Here is a 19,923-nt window from a genome sequence, read left to right as displayed (position 1 = left end):
GTTTATTTTTTTGCAAATTTCTTTAGTTATACGTTTTAGTTATTGTATAAAGTTACCAGTTATGAAAAGTACAAACAGAATACTGCATAACTTGATCACGTGCTTTTGTTATGTAATGAGAGAAATTACGTAAGCAATGGCGTTGTGTTTTATTATGAGCTATTGTCCGCTTCATAACAAAATCCACCCTTTTAAGCTACCGTAGTTACCCTTGCGCGTATGGAGGAAGATTTGAACAAGTGTGTGTTTTGGTAAGTCCTGTTATGTAACCCCACTGCTGAACTGTACTGCCTAAACAAACCAATAAGAGTAAAGCCTATCACGTGATGTCTGCGTGGAAAAGTTTTGCCGACCTAGGTCAAATAGTAGCAAGTGGGTGTGAAGTGGGTGTGTTTTGTAAATGATCCCATGACGTCCAAATATGATCTTTTTAGATAAGCTGCTGTTTCTCAAAAAGCCTGTTTGACTACTTTTTGAAAGATATTTTTAAGATTACCTGCGTAAAACCACGTTTCTGTTAACAATTCTTTGCCACGAATGGTTTTACGGTACTCTATTGATATTCTCTAGAAATTTTAGTTAAAAATTATGCTTTTTTCTTGCTTAAAGCGGTTTCCTAAAACGAGTGAATACATATGGAATTGGCAACTGGTGATTGGTTGTATTTAACAAACGCCTTATTAAAAATTGCTTTATTCTTACCCTCTAGTTCTGGCCTATCGTTATTGGCCACAAGGTATAGGTTATGAGTTATGACTTATGAGTTATGACCTATTTGCTTAATGTCCGCATTCCAACGTTTAGTAATTTCAGTTAAATTTAGGTCGAAAGATTCGTCACGTCAATGACTTTTCTTCAGATGTAAATAAACTATTTTTAGAAAAGGGGTTGTGTTTACTGTATCTTGATAATATTTCACTTGCATAGAAATAAATGTTAGGAATCTTGGAATGCAGTTTCACGATTACGTGAACGTGGAGCAAAACACGTTGCAAATGATTTCCATGGCTAGGTCACATTGCTGTATTTAAGCACTGATAACATACTTTACCTGCACTCTACAGTGTACCCTTGGAGACGCGTACGTGAGCTTGTTGTTGACAAACGCATACGGTGCCTGGAAAATGGGAACGATAAGATGTGACCTGTTACATCATCCTATATTCACAACAAACCTTAAAATAACGCATTCCATGTCTACGTTTTCTTTCATTAGTCAATGAAGACAGAACGTAGTAGTGCGCAGTTGCTTATCAACAGTTCGTTAATAATTAACAAGTTAGCATTTATCAAAAACTAACATTGACCGTGAACACTATTAACATTCCAAAATGGTTTGTAAAATAGTTTATTCTTTACAGGATGTATTATTTAAAATTACCTTCTTAAAAATAAATGTAGCCTATATAGTCCTAGGAAGGATTTTTCCTGCCAAAAGCAGCATTGTTCAAACGAATAAAGCTTCCTGTTCTGATCATAAAGATACGTGTTCAACTCCCTGTTTCGCTTATCATTCAAAACGGATGTATACAAGCTTACGTGTACAAGCGGAAGCCGGTACACTCCTTTTAAAGGTATTTGCTGTCGCGATTAGTAAAATTGCTATAAACGTGCAGTTAGATTACGATGAGTTTCCTGTAACAATAGGTAACACGGTATAGCTGTGTGCATGCGTTTTTATATCTCCATGAGTAGCCATAAAATGAGGTTTTAACTTACATATTTGTGTACTGTGATACACCAGCACTATATCAATATCTTACAGTTATACAAGTTTATTGTGTAATTTGGCTATAAGCACATTATTCATCAAACTGGCTAATATTTTAGTTTACCATATGAAATATTTTAATTGGCATCATTACTATCATCGTGGGCGTTAACCTGTTACGGGAAGTAAATTTTGCGGCTTCATTTTGGAACACTCCAAACTATAATATTGATACAAGCCGAGAAATCTTTGTACTGCCGTACAGTTGACGTCTCAATTCTGAACACAAAAGATTCCACACGCATGAATCAGATCGATAAAAATACAGCGTACAATAACTTTAAAGCGGAGGTTACCCTTGTGATTACAAGAGGTTTCGCACGTAGGGTACCTCTTACACTATACTTTATGTTCTTTATCAACAATGTGTTACTATATTGAGCGTGGCTTAAAGTAGGAGTTATATAGGTGTTGCCGGATGTCTCATAAAGCAAAGGTTACAACGAAGTGAGCTAGCATAGTATCACATGTCATAACATTAAGTGCCCATTCGATAAAACAACTGAAATACCATGCATACTTAAATCAGTCTACTTGGAAATGTTATGTAAGCATCATACGATACACACAAAAAGATTTTTTGAGTTTAAAATGAATTCAACAAAGCCCGTATCGTTAAAAATACTGCCCAATTCCCATACAGTTTGAAAGTAATATGAGCACTGTCCCCTATGAAGCCTACAGTCTTTATATAATGAAAGGAATAATTTACACGAAGCCCGATCTCATAGTAACAATGTAACTTCTTTGTGAGGGGTTGGATGAACGATATAATAGAAATGGGCGTAAGATGGGTTTACCGAACCTTTTTTCTTCACTTTTAAGAAACTTAACAACTAATAGGAAAGTATCTTAGGCAAATCTTTTTATTACACACGAATTAGAATATTAGATTCTTTCTTGTAAACCAAAGTGACAACAAAATTTTATCGTCAGCGACCTCTATCTGGCGACAGGAAGCCGAGTGCTGTTCCACTAGGTGGCAAATGTGCTTCATTATCAATCGAGGGTGTACGCTCACGACATGTGTCTGATAAAGGGAAAAAACATTCAGTATGTCAGTAACTAGATGTTCGATAAATGTCGAAATTTCATAATTACAATCAGATAATCGTTAGTGGAGTCACAAGCTTAAAAACAATAAAGTCTGTAATTGGTAAGCTGTGAAAATGGCACCTCGTGTAACAGGTCGTTCAGGAGAAAGTGTAAAGGCAATGCTGGGTGTGTTGCGGTTAGAATCCCTTCGAGGCCCATCTGCAGCAAAATAAAGCAATAGGATAATGGTAAACTGTATCACAAGAAACGTGTGTAATTGTAGACCTTCTTGGTTGACTTAACGTCAGTTAAATAGGATTGAAACTATCTCGCCCAGCGTTGTAGGAAGTAAAATGTCGTAGGCTGTAACAGCAAACGACATCCATGATGTCAAACCTGCGCTTTTAGTTTGTCTCAGTGCGTTTGTGATTTCTGGGTCTACGTCATCTAGGTTACTTTCACCTTCGGAAGACATATCATCCAGAATACTTCCGATGTACTGGGCCTGAGTGAAACAGGAGATCACCGGTTGCTTCCCACGTATGACCAAACGTTATTCTTAAAGTTTGCTTTGAAATTACTTCAAATGGTTTACCTTTCGTTCAAATTTATCCAGTTCTTTTTCGTACATTATGACCTTTGCTGCCACTACACTCTTTTTACAAAGTCTCTTAACTTCCGATTTAATCTGCCGTATCATCTCCATGTTATCCTCTGGGCCACTCATTCCAAATGCATCTAAAGTTCTGCGAACTTCCCTGCAGAAAAATTAAAAACTTCTTGTCAAGTTGAAAAGTATGATATTTGTCTTCACATGCTTCTCCACTTAATTACAACATACTCACTTCTTTACTCCCTGATCCGGTTCCACAAGCACGCGATCCTGGAGGACCAGAATAACTTCTGAGGCATTGCATTTTAGCTTGCGCAGTGCAACACAAGCTTCCATTCGAACTCCAGGCTCATCTTCGAAGCGCAGAGCCCAAAGAAGAACAGATTGTATCTTTTCATTCACAACCTTGATTTCGCCTAGTGCTACGTGAAATGATGTTACAAATTGTAATGATTTCGTACCGGTTTCCAAACTTTTCAGTGATTCCAATATTTGATGCATCATAAAATGTTTTACGCACCTTTAATGGCATGGGCTTTTATTTTCCATGCAGGGTCATACTGTGTGAGGCGAATTAGTTCAGAGTTTATTTTCTCATCAGCAATTTTAAGACAAGTAGCAGTTCGGCAACTTTCTAACCGGACCGATACATATTCAGCGCTGTACGAAATAAAAGAAAAAATAAAAATATACGCACCTTTCATCTTTACAATGCAGTAAACAGCTAACCTAAAACACTTTACGAATTCGGGAAGCAAAGTAGCGGTCATTATTCCCAGATGGGCAATTTTCCGTAAAACGTCGACGCAAACTCTCTCATTTCCGCGCACAAGTTTTTCACGAAGATCAAAGTGAACATCTCTACCATGACCCGTCTGACCCAGGGCTCTTGAAGCCGCTTTACGCACCTGCGTTTTAGATTAAAAATTATCGGCACAGACCCATGAATAGTAATTAAGTTTGTTTAAGCATTATTTTAACGAAAATAATAATAGTAGGTACAGCCACAGCACAGTGATTCAACCACCAGCATTTTATAATACACATACCTCAGAACTCCAGTCATCCCACATTAAGTTTGAAAGCTTGTGAACAAGGTCTCTGTTGATGTTGCCTGATAATTGCGATAAGACATTGCAGGCAATAACCTTGACTTTCCAGTTACTGCTATTCAATTGCTCCGCCAATAGTGAGTGCACTAAGCGCTATAACAAGACGCATGAACATTTATTTGTATGTCTCAAGAACAAACGACTGAAACAATCACGTATTCATTAGCAAGGTAACTAGGTGCTTTGCTGAGAAAAACCAAAGTTCATGAAGTTTAAATGAAATACAATTTTGTTATGTTTGCGGACGTTTAGGTATCTTACTGTGTGTCTGCTAGCGTGAACAAGAAGTGCTGTAGCTTGTTGTTGGTCACTTTCAAGAAGCATTTGTATGAGAAGGTGCAAAACCCTTGCATCCGTACTACCATTCAAGGCTAAACACTGTGCGCATGCAAGTTTGTCAGTTGGCACGCCTGCTCAAAGACGAGAAATTATAATTCTAAAACTCACAATTATACTTGAAAGGGGAGCTCTTTCATCTGGAACAAAATGACAGCACTTCCTTTAATCCGGACTAATATAAATTATTCTAAAACACGTAAGTTTTGCTAAATTTGTTTGGTTGTGGTAGCTTTTAAACTTGCTTGCATCAAGTTGTGAGTGCCTTGAATTTTCAATATTAACCTTGCATCAAGTTTTTCTCTAAGATTCGTAAAACGTCGTCTGTGATTTCCTGCAGTGCATAGAGACACATCGCTGCTGCTAAACAAACCCTGGGATGACTATCCTTTAAGCAAGCTCGAACTTTTACAAGAAGTGATTCAGGAAGGTGACCAACTTCAGGGTTATTGAAGGAAAGCTCTGTATCGATCTTGGGTAAAACCGCTAAAAAGTGAATTAATAAACTGATTTTATACCGAAACATCATACAAAATAAGAAGAAAATGGAAAAGAATTACACATAAGCTAATAAATTAAGAAATACTTTCCAACCAACTACAGTTACTGAAATATAGCCAAAATATCCACACACACTACAGTAAGTTGAATCACCAAGAACAGCCATATCAGCAACGGGCATTTTATGTAATGCTGCCATTGCACATGCAGCAACTGCTCCAAGTCTTAAGTGGTCATGAATATTTTCCAAATCTATGGTAATATCGGCCAAAGTAACCTCTTGCCATCTTCCGGCTGCAACATAAAATTCACAAAACTGTATTCAAGAAGGAACACGGATTTAATTCTATGCATCAAATGTCAAAAACATTGTATTTGGAAAAGGCAAACTGTGATTCTATGAACACGTATAGCATAGATACATGACTTACTGTCTTAATGTCACCGTGGGTAATATGACTAACCATTTTTATGACCAGTTAAGTGCCTTCCTAAAATGTTTATACAAAAATAATCTGATTAATATGACCAGACTATGGATATTGTTAGCAATTTTTGTTTTGTCTAACATTTTCTCTTACTGCCAGAACTGCGTTATTGCTTTTGAGCTTATTGGCTTAATTTTATGGCTTTTAATCATTACTTCATCATTTTTTTATGCAGGTTTTCTATTTTCTGAATACTGTATATGCGATGTTGTAGCTGACAACAGTCCATAATAATAACAGTAGTTAAAGCTGTATCGCTTGTCACAATGACCATAGTAACAATTGTTTTCTTTCTTGTGAAGAAACTGTTAAGTAAATCTATGTTCTAACTGTAAAAAAGGCAACTGAGATTTATGTCTTTTTTTGGTATTTTCTTTTGCTAACCGTGCTGACCCAGGTTTTATTACACCAACTTATATATTTGTGGCCATTCAGGTAAAAGTAACATGACAAAAATGATGTAATCCCGAGATGGTTACATTAAGGGGTTTCCACTACATTCCTAAAATATTAAAGATTTTTAATTCATGTAAAATGAACAAACAAATGAATACCAAGCTTCCATTTGGATCTCCATTCTTCTATAATGTGTATCATTGGCGCATTGTTGAGCAACGTTGCACTTCGCGACATGTCAAAGTAGTCTGTCTTTGCTGATTCACTTCTCGGTGGATTTAAACCTCTTTCAGAAGCAAAGTCAGCAGGATTGGGAAGTTCTTTCCACCTTTGAAGACCTCTTGTAATTTTTCCTAGAATGAGCAATTAAGTTTCCCAGAAAAATGGATGGTTTAGTATATGCAACCAATGGTTAAAAAAATTTATTAGAAAATGCATCAATCAAAAAATATACACAAATGACCTCTGTAGAAGTATAACGTTTTTAACAGATTCTAATAACATTACAGTATCGGTACACATTATTCAAAAGGGTACTATGTTTTAAAATTGACAATGACCTATAATTTGGAGGTAGTACCTTTTCTTATCTGAGTGGGTTTGTTTTTCTTTTTGCCAGAGCTAGACCATTGCTTATGAACAGGAGGATACATGGTTTGAAGTTTACTTTGATATTCTGATAAATCATCCATAATAATGCGGCTTTTGTCTCCGTTGTGCTGAAATACGGGCTTCGCTTGATCTTACATAAACATCATAGGCTTAATTTTCCAAACTACCTCAAGCATAATTTTTTAAATTACCATAAACTAGTAAAAAGATGAGTGTGTCAAAAGAAATTAAACTCAAACTGTCATACTTCTAAATACTTCTTATCATTACATTATACTGTAACAAACATTAGCATAAAAACTTTTACTAGTTTTGTCAATATGCAATGCTAATAATGGTATGTCCATTGAAGAAAATTGCGTTCACATGATATATCCTTGGAAAAAAAATTAAATTAACTCAGCTAATGGTAAATTGTTTAAACAGCAAGGTTAACATCATTTGCTGTAATTATTTAGAAATCAAAATTTAACTGCACAATTATCGTCTGAAAAGTTGTTCAATGCCACAAATTTATTTTAGAATTTGTTTACTTGTATACAGCTGCTGTTCAAAAGCATTGTCTGTTGCATTTATAAATTTGCCAGCAGCGGGGTTAAAAAAATCTTCCATTTTAGGAGGCGGGGGCAGTTCAACATGCTTAACTTGAAGATTTTGAGCCGTCTGGTTCACATCATCTGAAATGAAGTAATAATCTGTAAGCACTTCTATTTAGGAAGACTACGATCAAACCTGTATTCAGATCCATTAGATACAAGAGAAACAATGCAATATCTGTATATCATGTGTAATAATAATCACAACTGTAAAGAAACCTTTATTCAGGTCAAAATAGAAACTTGAAAACAAAGCTTGAAAAAGCTGTTACAAAAAATCTCAGAAGGCAAAAAAATTCGGCTCATACCCATTTCAGTATCTTGAGGCAACTATGATGGTAAATATATATATAGACAAACACAGTTAAGTCATATCAAATTCACCGCTTTCTAGACTCACCAATGACAGTAACAACTTTGCTTCTTTCTTGTTTTAAAAAACGTGGGAGCTTATAATATTGAGCAAATGTTTGTTGCAAAATAGAATCATTCTGAATAGTAGCTACATGTCTTTGTTTTTCAGCCAACTTTTTTTCTTGCAATAATTTCTTTTTTTTTTCTAATTTTTTTCGTTCCAAAGCTTTTAAATCTCTATCCTCAACCTAGTTTTAATAAAAAATGCATACAAAAAATTAATAGTTCCATGGAAATATTACAAATTCTTATTTATACTTACATCTTCTCTAACAAGGTTAGTGTTGCTTATCTTTCCTCCAAACTTTTTACGAATAAGCTGATCTAAACGATCTTTTTGCGAACCACTATCAATGTTGTCAAATACAATCCACCTGGCTGTATCCTTACTTAATTGATTTAAAACATGTTCATCCCACTGACGAGAAACTGTATGCTTTTCCTCAGGAAGGGCAGAGGTCTCAGCAACATAATTTGGAAGCACTCGATACTTCTCCATTGCAGGGACAGTTGTATCTACAGGCAAACCATCTTTTTCCTGTTTGAAATTCTTCCTTTCTATTCCCTCAGATTTAGGTGTACTTTCTGGACAAGGACTAACTTCTCCGTGTCTTTCTGTGGCAGTGAAAACTTTTTGTTTCATTTTCGCTGCATTTGGAAAACTTCTTTTCTTGATGTTACAAGGTAGTTTGCGCAGATAACCACGAACATCAAACCTTCCACCTGATGTTAATAAATTAGCAGATGGTAAAACTATGTCACTTGAATCATAAACTTTCAAAACCTCTGATCCATCATAAGGAAGTGTGTGTGCACAGCGTTCTTTAATAACATCTTTTCCGAATTCAAAGTCTTTACTTATTTCCTTAATCAGTGAATTTTCAATGTTGTTTTGATGTTTATCTAATGGATTTGATAACTGATTGAAGTTTGGTTTGGTAACTTTGACATGACGTGTGTCATCACCAACAAATGGAATTTTTACACGAGATGCACTGGGGAAGAAGACTGGTGCTTCCAAAGGTTTTTTGTCATTCCTGGACATGATTCAAAAGGTTAACTAGACTAACCAACATAGTTTCATAAACTTTCCTACATCTGGTAGGAATACACAAATGCTTGAAAAAAGGATGAATCTATGCAGTATAATACTTTTAATTGAATATTGTATAAAGTCAAATTGAAAAGATTACCGTTTTAAAAAGTGAAAAAAACAGCAAAACAAATATAACAAATAAGGACACAGGCTTGAATATAATAATAAACAGAACAAAACAAAGATTTGAGGCTTCAGTGCAAGTTACCACGGTAAAATTTGCATAAATGCATGCATGATTTCTTGTCGAAAATTACAGTACTTTCCATTTGGGAGAAGACACTGATTTTTTCCCCGTTTTTAATTATGCTTGGGCCACGAATTGTGATGAACACTGAATTTTTGAACACCAAAAGTGGGTGATACTCCAACTATGAGCGCATCACACCTGATATGCTTAACTCGTGTATTGTTTTAGATTTGACGTCGATAGATTGCTTTGCAAGCAAGCTCATGTGTTTTGTACATTATAATGATATGGTATGATAATCTTTATCCTTGGACAGAGGAAAGTTTTTGCATGATTTAAACCCAGTGATAATTTCTCAGTGCTATAGTCTCAGTTACTGAGGACCTTTTGTGCAAGCTCCAGTTATTAAACATCTTTTATTGGGTGCCACTGGGATATAGCCGAGTCTATTTTACAGGAAAAAACGTGCGTAAGAAGCTATTTTTCACGGTTTCTTGTTAACCTAACTTAAATTTCATAATTTAATTACTTAAAATTTAACTTAAATTTACCTTCTAATCTAAATCTCACTCCCTTAAAATCTTAAGTCTGTACGCAGGTCTAGCGGCCTACCTAAACTCAAACGAACCGCTGGAAACACTCGGCTAGACAGGCACACTGCAGAAAAACATCGGTGTACCGAGCTCAAAGGTTTCTGCAGATTAACATCACATTTTGTAAATTTTGTCTGTACAAGATTACATTCTTATGTTTTACACAGCATGCATTTGCTGAATATAACGTTACCAACCCTATTGATCTGCTGTAATGTTTTACAAAGTTTCTGGCAAATGGCAATGGCACATGTGCCATGCATACTATGAAAATGCAAGATAAGAAAATCGGTAAGCGTTAGCGCTATAGCAACAACGCCGGTAGTGTCAGCCAAATAGAAATGTAATTTATTTATTTAAAAAAATTAAAAAATAGCACACCATGTCTTGTGTAACATCAATGACAAGTGATACCAGTGTTGTTGTAATGACTGGAATCATTCACTTGACTTAATAAGGTCCTAAATAACTCGAATTAACTCGAGTCAAAGTACAAAATGATTCGGACCATGTTATGACGATTGCGACGGTAAGAAAAACAACTTTAGGTAGTAACGCAAACAAACTTTTTTAAATTTTAAACTTTTTGCAAAAAGTATTAACCAAACTAATTTGTAGATAGCTAAGATTTAACCAATGTAACCTTGTAGTAACCAATTTAATGCAACGCATAGCATGAACTCAAAATAGTTTTTAAGTTAATGGAGTTGACTTGACACTTAAATTCACTCAAGTCAGAAAAAATTGACTTGGTTACAACCCTGTGTGATACCAAATACATAAATGACAGATAATGATATTAATGTATTGTAATAATGATATATGATAATGATAATATTAATCATATCATATGTCATTGGTAACGTCCAGTGGTGAGATTCAAATATTTTAATATCCGGTTCTTTCACTAGCAGCATGCCATAATTACCCGGGGCCGATATACACATATGCCTATACATACGCTTGTTAACAACCGGTCCGCGAAGGTCATTAAAATTCCAAGAACCGGCTGAATCCCATCACTGGTAACGTCCTCGATTTTGCATATAGACCTACTGTATGAAAACAAGAAACTGGTTGTGCTGCAAAACTTTTGCTCGAAACTAACTAAAATTGAATTTTCCAAGCAAGAAAATAAAAATTGAAAACTAACGGAAATTGAAAACGGGAGCTTCACAAATTGGAACTATAGTCCTACAAATAAAAAGTGGACAAATTGCAATAAACTAAACAAGAATTTTCAAAATAAATTCCAACAAAAAATAAAAATTGTTTATTTCTTGTTTAGATGTTTTTACTTAAGCTAATTTCCTGTTTTCTTGTTTTCATTCTTTTTTATCGCGTTTCGAAAATTTCATACCGAAATTAAACAGCACAGCTAGTTTTCAATGTACTCGAAAATTTAGCTTTCCCGTGTCCCAGGTAGTAGGCCTACTGGTTGTAGTTTAAAAACTTTCACCCTTGAGAACATAACTATTGAGCCTTTGTAAAAAACAAAAATTACTCTACAAGGAACGCCATATGCCTATTAAATTATACTTTCATCAAAATAATATGGTCAACATAGAAATGAAATCATCTTGGTATGGAATCATCACCAAACAGTATATTGATTGCCTGGCGATATATAAGAGTGTGCAAACTTATTAATTATTCTTGGCTGAAGTCTTTTAAGCTTTTTTGAACTTATTCAGGTGATATTTAATAGATTTAGTAGTGGAAATCTGAATAAATAATTGGAAAGAACACACATGAAAGTGTAGAAATAAAATGTGATGAATTTAACAATTTTGCTGTAGGCTATTGTTAACTGAAGCCGCTCATTTGATCCGAAGACCGAAATAGTTCAAACCCCAAATAAGAATTGCGGGAATAAGTCATTTGTTTACCTTTTACCTTTGTTGCCCAGACTATCAAATTAAGTTAACATGAAAATCGTTCGCAAATTTTTGCGCTGCTATCTCTTGTTAGGTGTTTACCCATTAAGAGCTACAACGCAATTTCATAAAGAAAAACTCAAATTTTGCTTATTGCGAGTGGGCCTATTGTTTTTACTATAATGGCTTTATTTGCTATTCCAGGTTAGCAAAGGTCTTCTTTTCTGGTCAACCTTCAACCTATTGACAAAAGCTTATTATGTCATATTGAAATGGCTTTGCTAGACTAATTTAATCTAACTAATTTCTAAATTAATTTAACATTGTGTAATTATATCACTATCTCGTTCAAAAGCAAAATAACATAGAAAGGTATAATTAAAGATTACCATTTTTCGTTTAATTAAAAACATATCGGATCGGACTCTCAAATGCAATAAATTTAATGACTTTTTTACGGTAGGTAACATTGTACTGTAATGCCATAAATCGTAATTTGCAGTATTTCCAAATTTCATTCAACATGTCAATTATGGGGAGGAAAATTAAATTATAATGAGTTGCCATACGTCCAGAAATTTAGTGTAAAACCTGTGACCGAGAATAATTAAAAAAAATGCTCTAATGTTCAGAATTTTAGCATCCAGTAAGTTATTTTTAACTTGAAATAATGTACATGTATTGTGAAGATCTTAGAACTTCAACTTTTACTAACTTTGGCTGCTTTTATAGGTCTAAGCCCTAGAGCAGTGATTCCCAACCGCGGCTCCAACCGCCTTCTTGCGGCTCTTATTGACTCACGAAAATCCCACAAAAAATCTTTTTTATAATAATTAGAGCGATTATTTTTTGAATTGTCAAAAAAAGTCAAAAATTGGTCACAATTTGAGTGATTTGTGTTATTTTTCTTGTTAGTGTTGCTATTCGTTGGTACATGCTTTAAAATTTTCGTTATAATTACTTGAGTGTTTTCATGCGGCTCCATACGTGCTCTGAAGTTTGAAATTCGGCCTAAACCTAAACATGTAGATTAACCTAAACATGCCAAATTAAGGACAAGAACTTGAAGAAGTTTTTTTTATTTTATCTAAATTCCACAACAGAGTTTAGCATAGTTTCCAACAACATTTTATTTGGGTAATCAATGCAACCACATAGACAGTGTGGGCTTAAATCCCAGTCAAGCCTTTTTAGAGAACTTCAGAGCAGAACAAAGTATGGAGAAAAAGCATAGTTCATTGCCGTTAGACACTCTCTTCATTGAAAGGTTGACAAGGTTGCTTTCTTCACTTCAGGTAACTATTTTCAGTATCATCTTTTCTTAAAACCATATTTCTTTCTTTCATAGAAGAGATCCGTTTTAGCACTGCCAAGATTAACAATCTTGGGGCATCCATCACGCTACAAGTAAACAAGCGTTTTATCAATGAGCATTGAGCAATGCTAACTTTCAATCTAAAAACTGTTTGGGGCAATACTAACATCTTTCTCTTGAACAGTACATTCCTTGCAATAATATGCATCTGAAACACCTGGTCCACCACAAATCACACAGCGACCCTGCAAATGCAATTAACAATGAGTGAAACAGCTACAGGTAATTGACAGTTTAAAAATTCCAACATTTAGTGGTAGTGCATTTTCTTTCACGCATCCGGAAGTTATCTTGTTTGCAATGCCATGTTCATTGCAACATGGTAAATTTAGCAAAGTTTAAATTTCGGATAAAACCAGACAGTTGTTGTTTAAGAAATATACATTTTGCTCAACTAGGCGTCTTCAGTTTCTTATTCAAATAGAATATGATTATAATGGTTCAAAGTAATTTTTGGATTTTCTGGATGGCATTTAATCAGAATTTTATCTGAATAAAAAACTGAATATGCCTTGCAGGGAAAAGTATATATTTCAGTATACAGTTGGTTAAAGTCATGACTTGGTTACAAAAAAATGATTTGGTTACAACCCTGCCTTTAACTATAGGAAGAGCTGGTATTTACAACATTATTGCATTTAATTATTGTAACATGGGTTAAAATTAGATAAACACACTATCACAGCATTGGTATGATATTATAGTAGACCACGATTACCTAGGATACATATATATGGATAATTGCATACAACGAATTAACAGTCTCATATCGATGGTTTCCTTTTTTTATGCGTTTCAACTTTGAAAATAACAGGTCTGAAATATTGTATACAAAATATATGAAATATTCTGTCTGAGATAATAATTCTTACAGCATAATATACTAAATAAAAGTAAAAGCTGTTCTACTGTGAGTCTGTAACAACCAGAGTTTTCATTCCTTTACAGTAATTCCCTAGAATACAATTTTTTTGACTGAAATGTATTTTGAAATAAACTCGGTAGTGCAGTATGTAATACAAAAGGACTTAGCGTGCGTGCATGACCTGACAAAGTTTCATACCTAATGGATTTTGCATATAAGAGATATAATTTATCCACTAGGCCTACATGCAGGTCTACTATATTGCGCTAATGTATACTTGACACTGTTGTGTATTTTCTACCATTAAAGCATGCCATTTTTATTTTCAATACGTATTACTATAAATTTCATAGAAACTACTAAACAAAAAGTTGCGCTTGTGCTCAAATCAACAAGATGTTTCAAAAGTATATGTATGTCACTTTCTAAACAGTTTTTTCGATCAAGTTTCCTCCTTTACTAATAACTTCAGTGTTTGTGAAATTTCTGTCTTGTACTTGTCATTCACAAAACAAAAGAAATCATTTTGCATCTTAGAATTGCTAAATCTGTGCCAACGACAACTGTTTAATGCAAATTGTGTACATAACTCAGAAAGCAAACACCAGATAGACGTTCCATTTTGAACTGGCATTTAAAATTTAAGAATGAAGAGTGTTTGTGTCTCTGAAAAAAGGATATCTTTTAACTTCAAATGAAGAAGCTAGAAATGCTTTCTAGCAAAACTCCGGAAGATCAGTCAGAAAAGTCAATGAAGAATGTAGCCTTCCACCGTCAACTATTTGATGAATTAAAAAATTTCTGCATATAATTATACCTTACACATGGCATGTGTTTCAACATCTGGGGAACACTGATAAATGAGCTGAAGCAGATTTTTGCACTTGGTCATGTACGCAGGAGAAGTTAGAAGATAGCATATTTGAATAGGCAACTTCACATGTAAGACGCCAAATTAATAACACAGGCATACCTGGGAGCCCTTGGGCAAATCTTAAATTAATGCGTGACTCTCCAAAGGTCAACATGTTCTGTGCTAAATGAAAGCAGTGTGTATCAACCATTCCTTTTTGAAGGAGAATCTATATAATGAGTGAATCGTACTTTGTACTGGTGCAAAATTGGTTGATGGATCAGTTGCTTAATACGTTGGCTGACAACGCCTGATTCGCTAATCTGGTCCTAGGTGCTAGGCAATATTTTCCTCATTTATATGTTTTAAATTTTCATTATATTTCTCCTCAAAAATGTTTGTTACTGTTGCCAGAGTTTTTTTTCCCTGGTCATTTACATTCATCCTCAGTCAAGTCAGCCGTAAAGCTGAACTGACCGATACTTAGTTGTCAAAGGCTAACTGACCAAGATTGAGCTGACCAAAGTTGAATTAACATGGAACTGTTGTAAATGCCAAATATAACAGAACCAAAAAAATGAACGGTGGAAAGTGAGTCAATCCAAAACGCAGCATCGCTGCTCCACATTTTGTGGTTAAATCATGTGAAATAAACCATTATGATGTGAATTTTTAAAGGTTTAGGAAATGTTCATTATTTTTTAACAATTCAGTTAAAAAATGGATTTTACCGACACCGTCAGTGGTCTTTACAATTTTCATAACATTGTAGAATGCAAAGCACCAATCTTCACCAATAATGTGTGGCCCAACCACTGGTTAACATTTTTGTGCATGGCCATCAGTGAAAAAAGTTTGGCACCCCTGCACTAATCTACAATTTGTAGTTGATGGGACAGGAGTTTTTAGAAAGCGACATATACTCGTAATGGTACTTTTGAAACACACTTGCGTTTCATTGCAAAACTGCTATCTACAATCTATCCAATATGTTTAATCAAAATTTATGAACTATTTTAACAACAACAAACACCTGATAAGATCCATAGTTGCATTCATCACATATCCTCACCAAGGTACAGGGCCTTACATATGAATCGCATATGACACATTTTCCATCACCTGTTTAATTCTGGCCGACTTAATTTTTTTTTTTAATCCACAAATTATGACATTTTTATGTTTAAACTAACCACTGTTTTATTCAACTTAAAAGCCAACTATACTTACACTTTTCACAAAGACGTCCAATAGCTAAAAACATAAACAAAAATTTACATAAATACAAATATTCAATAATTCAATGATAATGACCAAAATATTAAGTCTATACGAAACCTTTCCAATAACCTTTTATATGTCATTGTAAACTATAAATTCCGCCTGAATTTTTTTTGTAAGTATCAATATGTGTAAATGTACACAATATGTTTAAAGGTACAAATCAAATCAATAATAGAACTACATAAATATAATAAATGTCATATATGTTCAAAAATAATGCTTTGTTTACAATCTTGAGTCATTTGAGTGTTATCAAAGCAGCACCATTGGCCCCTGAGTTGTTTTATATTCTATAGAGCAGGCCTGGCCAACCCGCAGCTCTTTGCCCGGTATTATGCAGCTCTTTCGTTCATATTGTATTTGTGTTTTTTAGCTTGTACAGTATAAATGACTTGTAAATTTCTGTCATTTTCATGTTGGTGTGTAACATTTACAATAAACGTAGTTGAACAAAGGTGTGTATGTGAGTGAGTGAGGAAGAGACGGGTTGATATTCATGTGTGCCAATGTGTATGATGTGGCTCTTTGCGGTTAACACAGTAAGAAGTGAGGCTCTTAGTCTCTGACTGGTTGGCCACCCCTGCTATAGAGACATTAGTTTTGTAAGAATTTTATCACCTGGTACATACTTCAGAAATGAACATTTTAATCTACCACCAAGAGTCATAATATCTGTGTATTTCACTTACCTACACCAGGCTGTTTCCGACAAAAGATTAAATCTGGATGGTGCTTAGCCATATCTTACGATTTATATCTAACTGTAAATAAAATAAATATAACAGTATGAGTTGAAGAAAACAAACGCCAAAACCATTTCACTGAAAGGTATATACAAAAAAATTAACAAAATCACATATATGTTGACTTTAGCCAATTCAAGGTGGAACCTCAACAGCGCAACCACCTTATCCTCCCTAATTCTTCATCACTTCCAAATCTACTTACATGCTGTTAAATTAAACTTCCTGCTTTGAATGCCTATCTTGAAAACTATATGGAGTGATGCACTCAAAAAGTCAGCCTACTGGCTATGTGTTAGATTTGCTGCTGCTTTTCTAAAGGTTTACATTTCAGTCATCTTCTTAAGACTTTTACGCAATTTTTGTTAAGTAAGTTAAAAATTTATAAAAGAATCTATTAGAAAGAACAGTTATGATGTTTTTCTGTGCTGTTTTTTTATCACAGACAAAAGCGGTTAATCACATATTATATGGTACCGCTTACACGCATGTATCATTTTATCCCATAAAAATCTAAAGTCACACAATTCATCACATCTAGTTTAATTTCACAAATGTTTATGTTGCACAAACAGGGGTGTAAGTCTTCAATTGCCGATATGTATTTCACTGTGTTTGTCTCTTTCCCTGAAAGTCCTTAGTGAACTGACAATGCTGCATGTAACATAGCAAACACGAGTGGCTGAGACTCCTTGTGATTTAAGCGCATTCTCGCTGAGCCAAGCTCTTGTTCATCAAAGCGATTGCTTTAAAACAAAGTTGAAAAACCAACAAAGCGAGACACTTCAAAGCGTGAATAATTAACTATGACAATATCTAGCCAAATCCTCAACCTTGGATTTGACTCGCCCCAACTCAATGAGTTAGAAATATTTTGACTCGATGTCTTGGATAATGGTTCTGAAACACACTAAAAATGTTTAATTCCGCAACCTATACAGTTATAGAGAGTGACTATTTCACCGTAAGTAGATCATGTAACATCACAGCCTGTTGTTAAACCGAAAAGTCAACACTGAATGAAAACACTACATCCATGTCTAAAATATTAGAAATAAAAGTTTGCACAACAATGACAAAAAATTGTGTTTATATAACTATTGTTTGAATTTGATGCGCTTGTTAAAGGATTTCATGGTAATAAACTAACGCAATCAAAGAAAAACGACCTAACTTTGCTGGGTTGCTAAAGACAGCTTTTGCGTCAAAATTATATAAAGTTTGAATGAACAATACTTTTATTCAAGACAGTGCAAGTTTAGAAGACAAATACATGAAGCGATAGAAAAATATTATGAGTTTCACTGACTGTAAATTAAGGCATTTTTCGACAAGAAATCGTGAGTGAAAAGATAAAAATTTTGCTGTGATGGTGTGCTTGATAGCCTCAATTGTTTGTTTATTTATCATAAATTGGCGTCCAAATAATCTGTTTTTTTATTTATAATAAATTGGCCTGACGTGTGTATGTGTCACACTTTCTACTATGGTGATTTCGAGTCAATCGCTCTGACGTTTATTGAGATATAAGCAGACAAAGATTGTTTTGGGCCTCAAGAGTGGAAATTCCCGCATTTACTATAATGTAAAGCGTGTCACCTGTATGCACGAGGAACGTCAACGTCCACACCTAAATTAAATTATCTTTACGACAATAAATAAACGAAGAATTGAGGCTTCAGTGCACAATAGCACGTCAAAATTCGTGGTATTGCACGCACAATTTCTGGTCGAAAACTGCCGTACTTTCCAGTCGGCATGCGATGGTCAGTCGGTTAAGCGTTTAATTAAAGGCTTAAGTGATTACTTCAAGGTTTTAAGAGGTATGTTTTCTGAAGTTTAGTGTAATTAAACCCTAATGCCAACTTTTAGCTCTTGCTGTTTTTTTACCTGTAGACCTAAATGTCTAAAAAAGTTGTACGCTAGTCTACTGTAACTCGCAATTGCCAATGAACGAGGTTTAGGCTGAATAGCTAGCCTAGGCTTATGTTTTGACCTAGTGTCAACGGATCTGTTATAGAATGAGTAGCCTACGGGTACAGAGTACCAAGCTACTTTTTTGAGACATTAACGAATACCGTTGCTGTCGGTACTGTACATGCTTTTCCAGGTACCGGTAACGTTACCGACGGTATCGGTACTGTTCTTGACATAATACATGATTTCTATGATTTTTGATGCGTGCGCCATTCTATGCGAATATCCAGTTACTTGGTAGCGCACAATTACCTTGTTGGTTGCTAGTCCTGTAGGTAGTTTCCCATCATGTTCTTTATATCGTTGCTGCCACTATAGAATATGGCGCGAAATGGGAATTAATAAAACGCAAAAATTTGTGAACAAGCTATGAAAAAGCATAGGTGGGCAAACCGCGGTACTATAGTACCGAATTACTGTACCGCGGTACTTTTTCAGTACCGAATCTCTGTACCGAAATACTTTTTTCAAGAAATTTCAGTCGGTCCCGGTACTCGGTACTTTTCACGTGATAATTTCGAAATTTTAACAAATATGTTTTCAAAAATACATGTTACTTAATTATGGCTCGTTTTCATGATTTCTTATTTATCTATTTGTCTTGCTTATTTTTCGTCATTAACTGTGCGGAAAGTTAAGATGCCAACCGTTGCACAATTAAATAAAAGCTCACGAACAATTAGCGAATAGAAAAAAGTGGCTAAGTCCAAGGGTTTAAAACGTACAACATGCAAGTATCTATTTGTTGGGCACTTAAGATATTCATTGTCACTTAAATCAAACCAAGTTTCATATATTTCTTTCAGCTGTTAAAATCCGTGTTTTTAATGTCAGAGAACATCTTTTCTACATTTTCCAATAGTGTAGTTATTTTGGTTTTAAAACCGTTAAACTTTATACCTATTTTGTGGATTTGATAGACATGCTGACCTACCATCTTATAGCACAATTCCTTCTTTGCTATTTTTTCTGTTTTCGATTTCTTTATCTTTTTTTGTTAACGAGTTGTTGGGAAACCCGTTTTCAAAAAATGTGCGGGAAACGAACGATGTGACGTCACCGAGTTTGTTGGTCTTCAAACATGGTTCAAGCAATGCCTTTATAATACATGCTTGGATATAACTGCTCTATATTAACTAAATACAGAAATGTGGCTTTAGGATCATATTTTCAAAATTGTTCAAGAGTAGGATTCG

General features: G+C 34.7%; 2 protein-coding genes across 2 annotated transcripts; both read right to left on the bottom strand.

Moving 5' to 3' along the window:
* Positions 1-1,814: 1,814 nt before the first annotated feature.
* LOC143469505 (HEAT repeat-containing protein 4-like) lies at positions 1,815-8,980 on the bottom strand. Its single transcript, XM_076967234.1, has 16 exons — positions 8,137-8,980; positions 7,861-8,062; positions 7,398-7,541; positions 6,833-6,994; positions 6,411-6,605; positions 5,522-5,662; positions 5,153-5,353; positions 4,793-4,941; positions 4,469-4,624; positions 4,149-4,327; positions 3,940-4,079; positions 3,652-3,841; positions 3,402-3,564; positions 3,203-3,311; positions 2,948-3,025; positions 1,815-2,801 (listed from the first exon to the last, which is right to left on the bottom strand). Exons 1-16 carry the CDS (start codon positions 8,917-8,919, stop codon positions 2,704-2,706), a joined length of 3,090 nt encoding a protein of 1,029 aa, XP_076823349.1. The 5' UTR covers positions 8,920-8,980; the 3' UTR covers positions 1,815-2,703.
* Positions 8,981-12,742: 3,762 nt separating this feature from the next.
* LOC143454113 (PHD finger-like domain-containing protein 5A) lies at positions 12,743-16,784 on the bottom strand. The gene is made up of 5 exons (XM_076954983.1): positions 16,697-16,784; positions 15,954-15,977; positions 15,757-15,845; positions 13,113-13,190; positions 12,743-13,031 (listed from the first exon to the last, which is right to left on the bottom strand). Exons 1-5 carry the CDS (start codon positions 16,746-16,748, stop codon positions 12,942-12,944), a joined length of 333 nt encoding a protein of 110 aa, XP_076811098.1. The 5' UTR covers positions 16,749-16,784; the 3' UTR covers positions 12,743-12,941.
* Between the last annotated feature and the right edge of the window lie 3,139 nt (positions 16,785-19,923).

Source organism: Clavelina lepadiformis, chromosome 1, assembly GCF_947623445.1.
Source record: "Clavelina lepadiformis chromosome 1, kaClaLepa1.1, whole genome shotgun sequence".
NCBI classification, from domain to species: domain Eukaryota; kingdom Metazoa; phylum Chordata; class Ascidiacea; order Aplousobranchia; family Clavelinidae; genus Clavelina; species Clavelina lepadiformis.
Note: the sequence above shows the minus strand (reverse complement) of the source record. Positions and strands in the feature narration are given on the sequence as shown.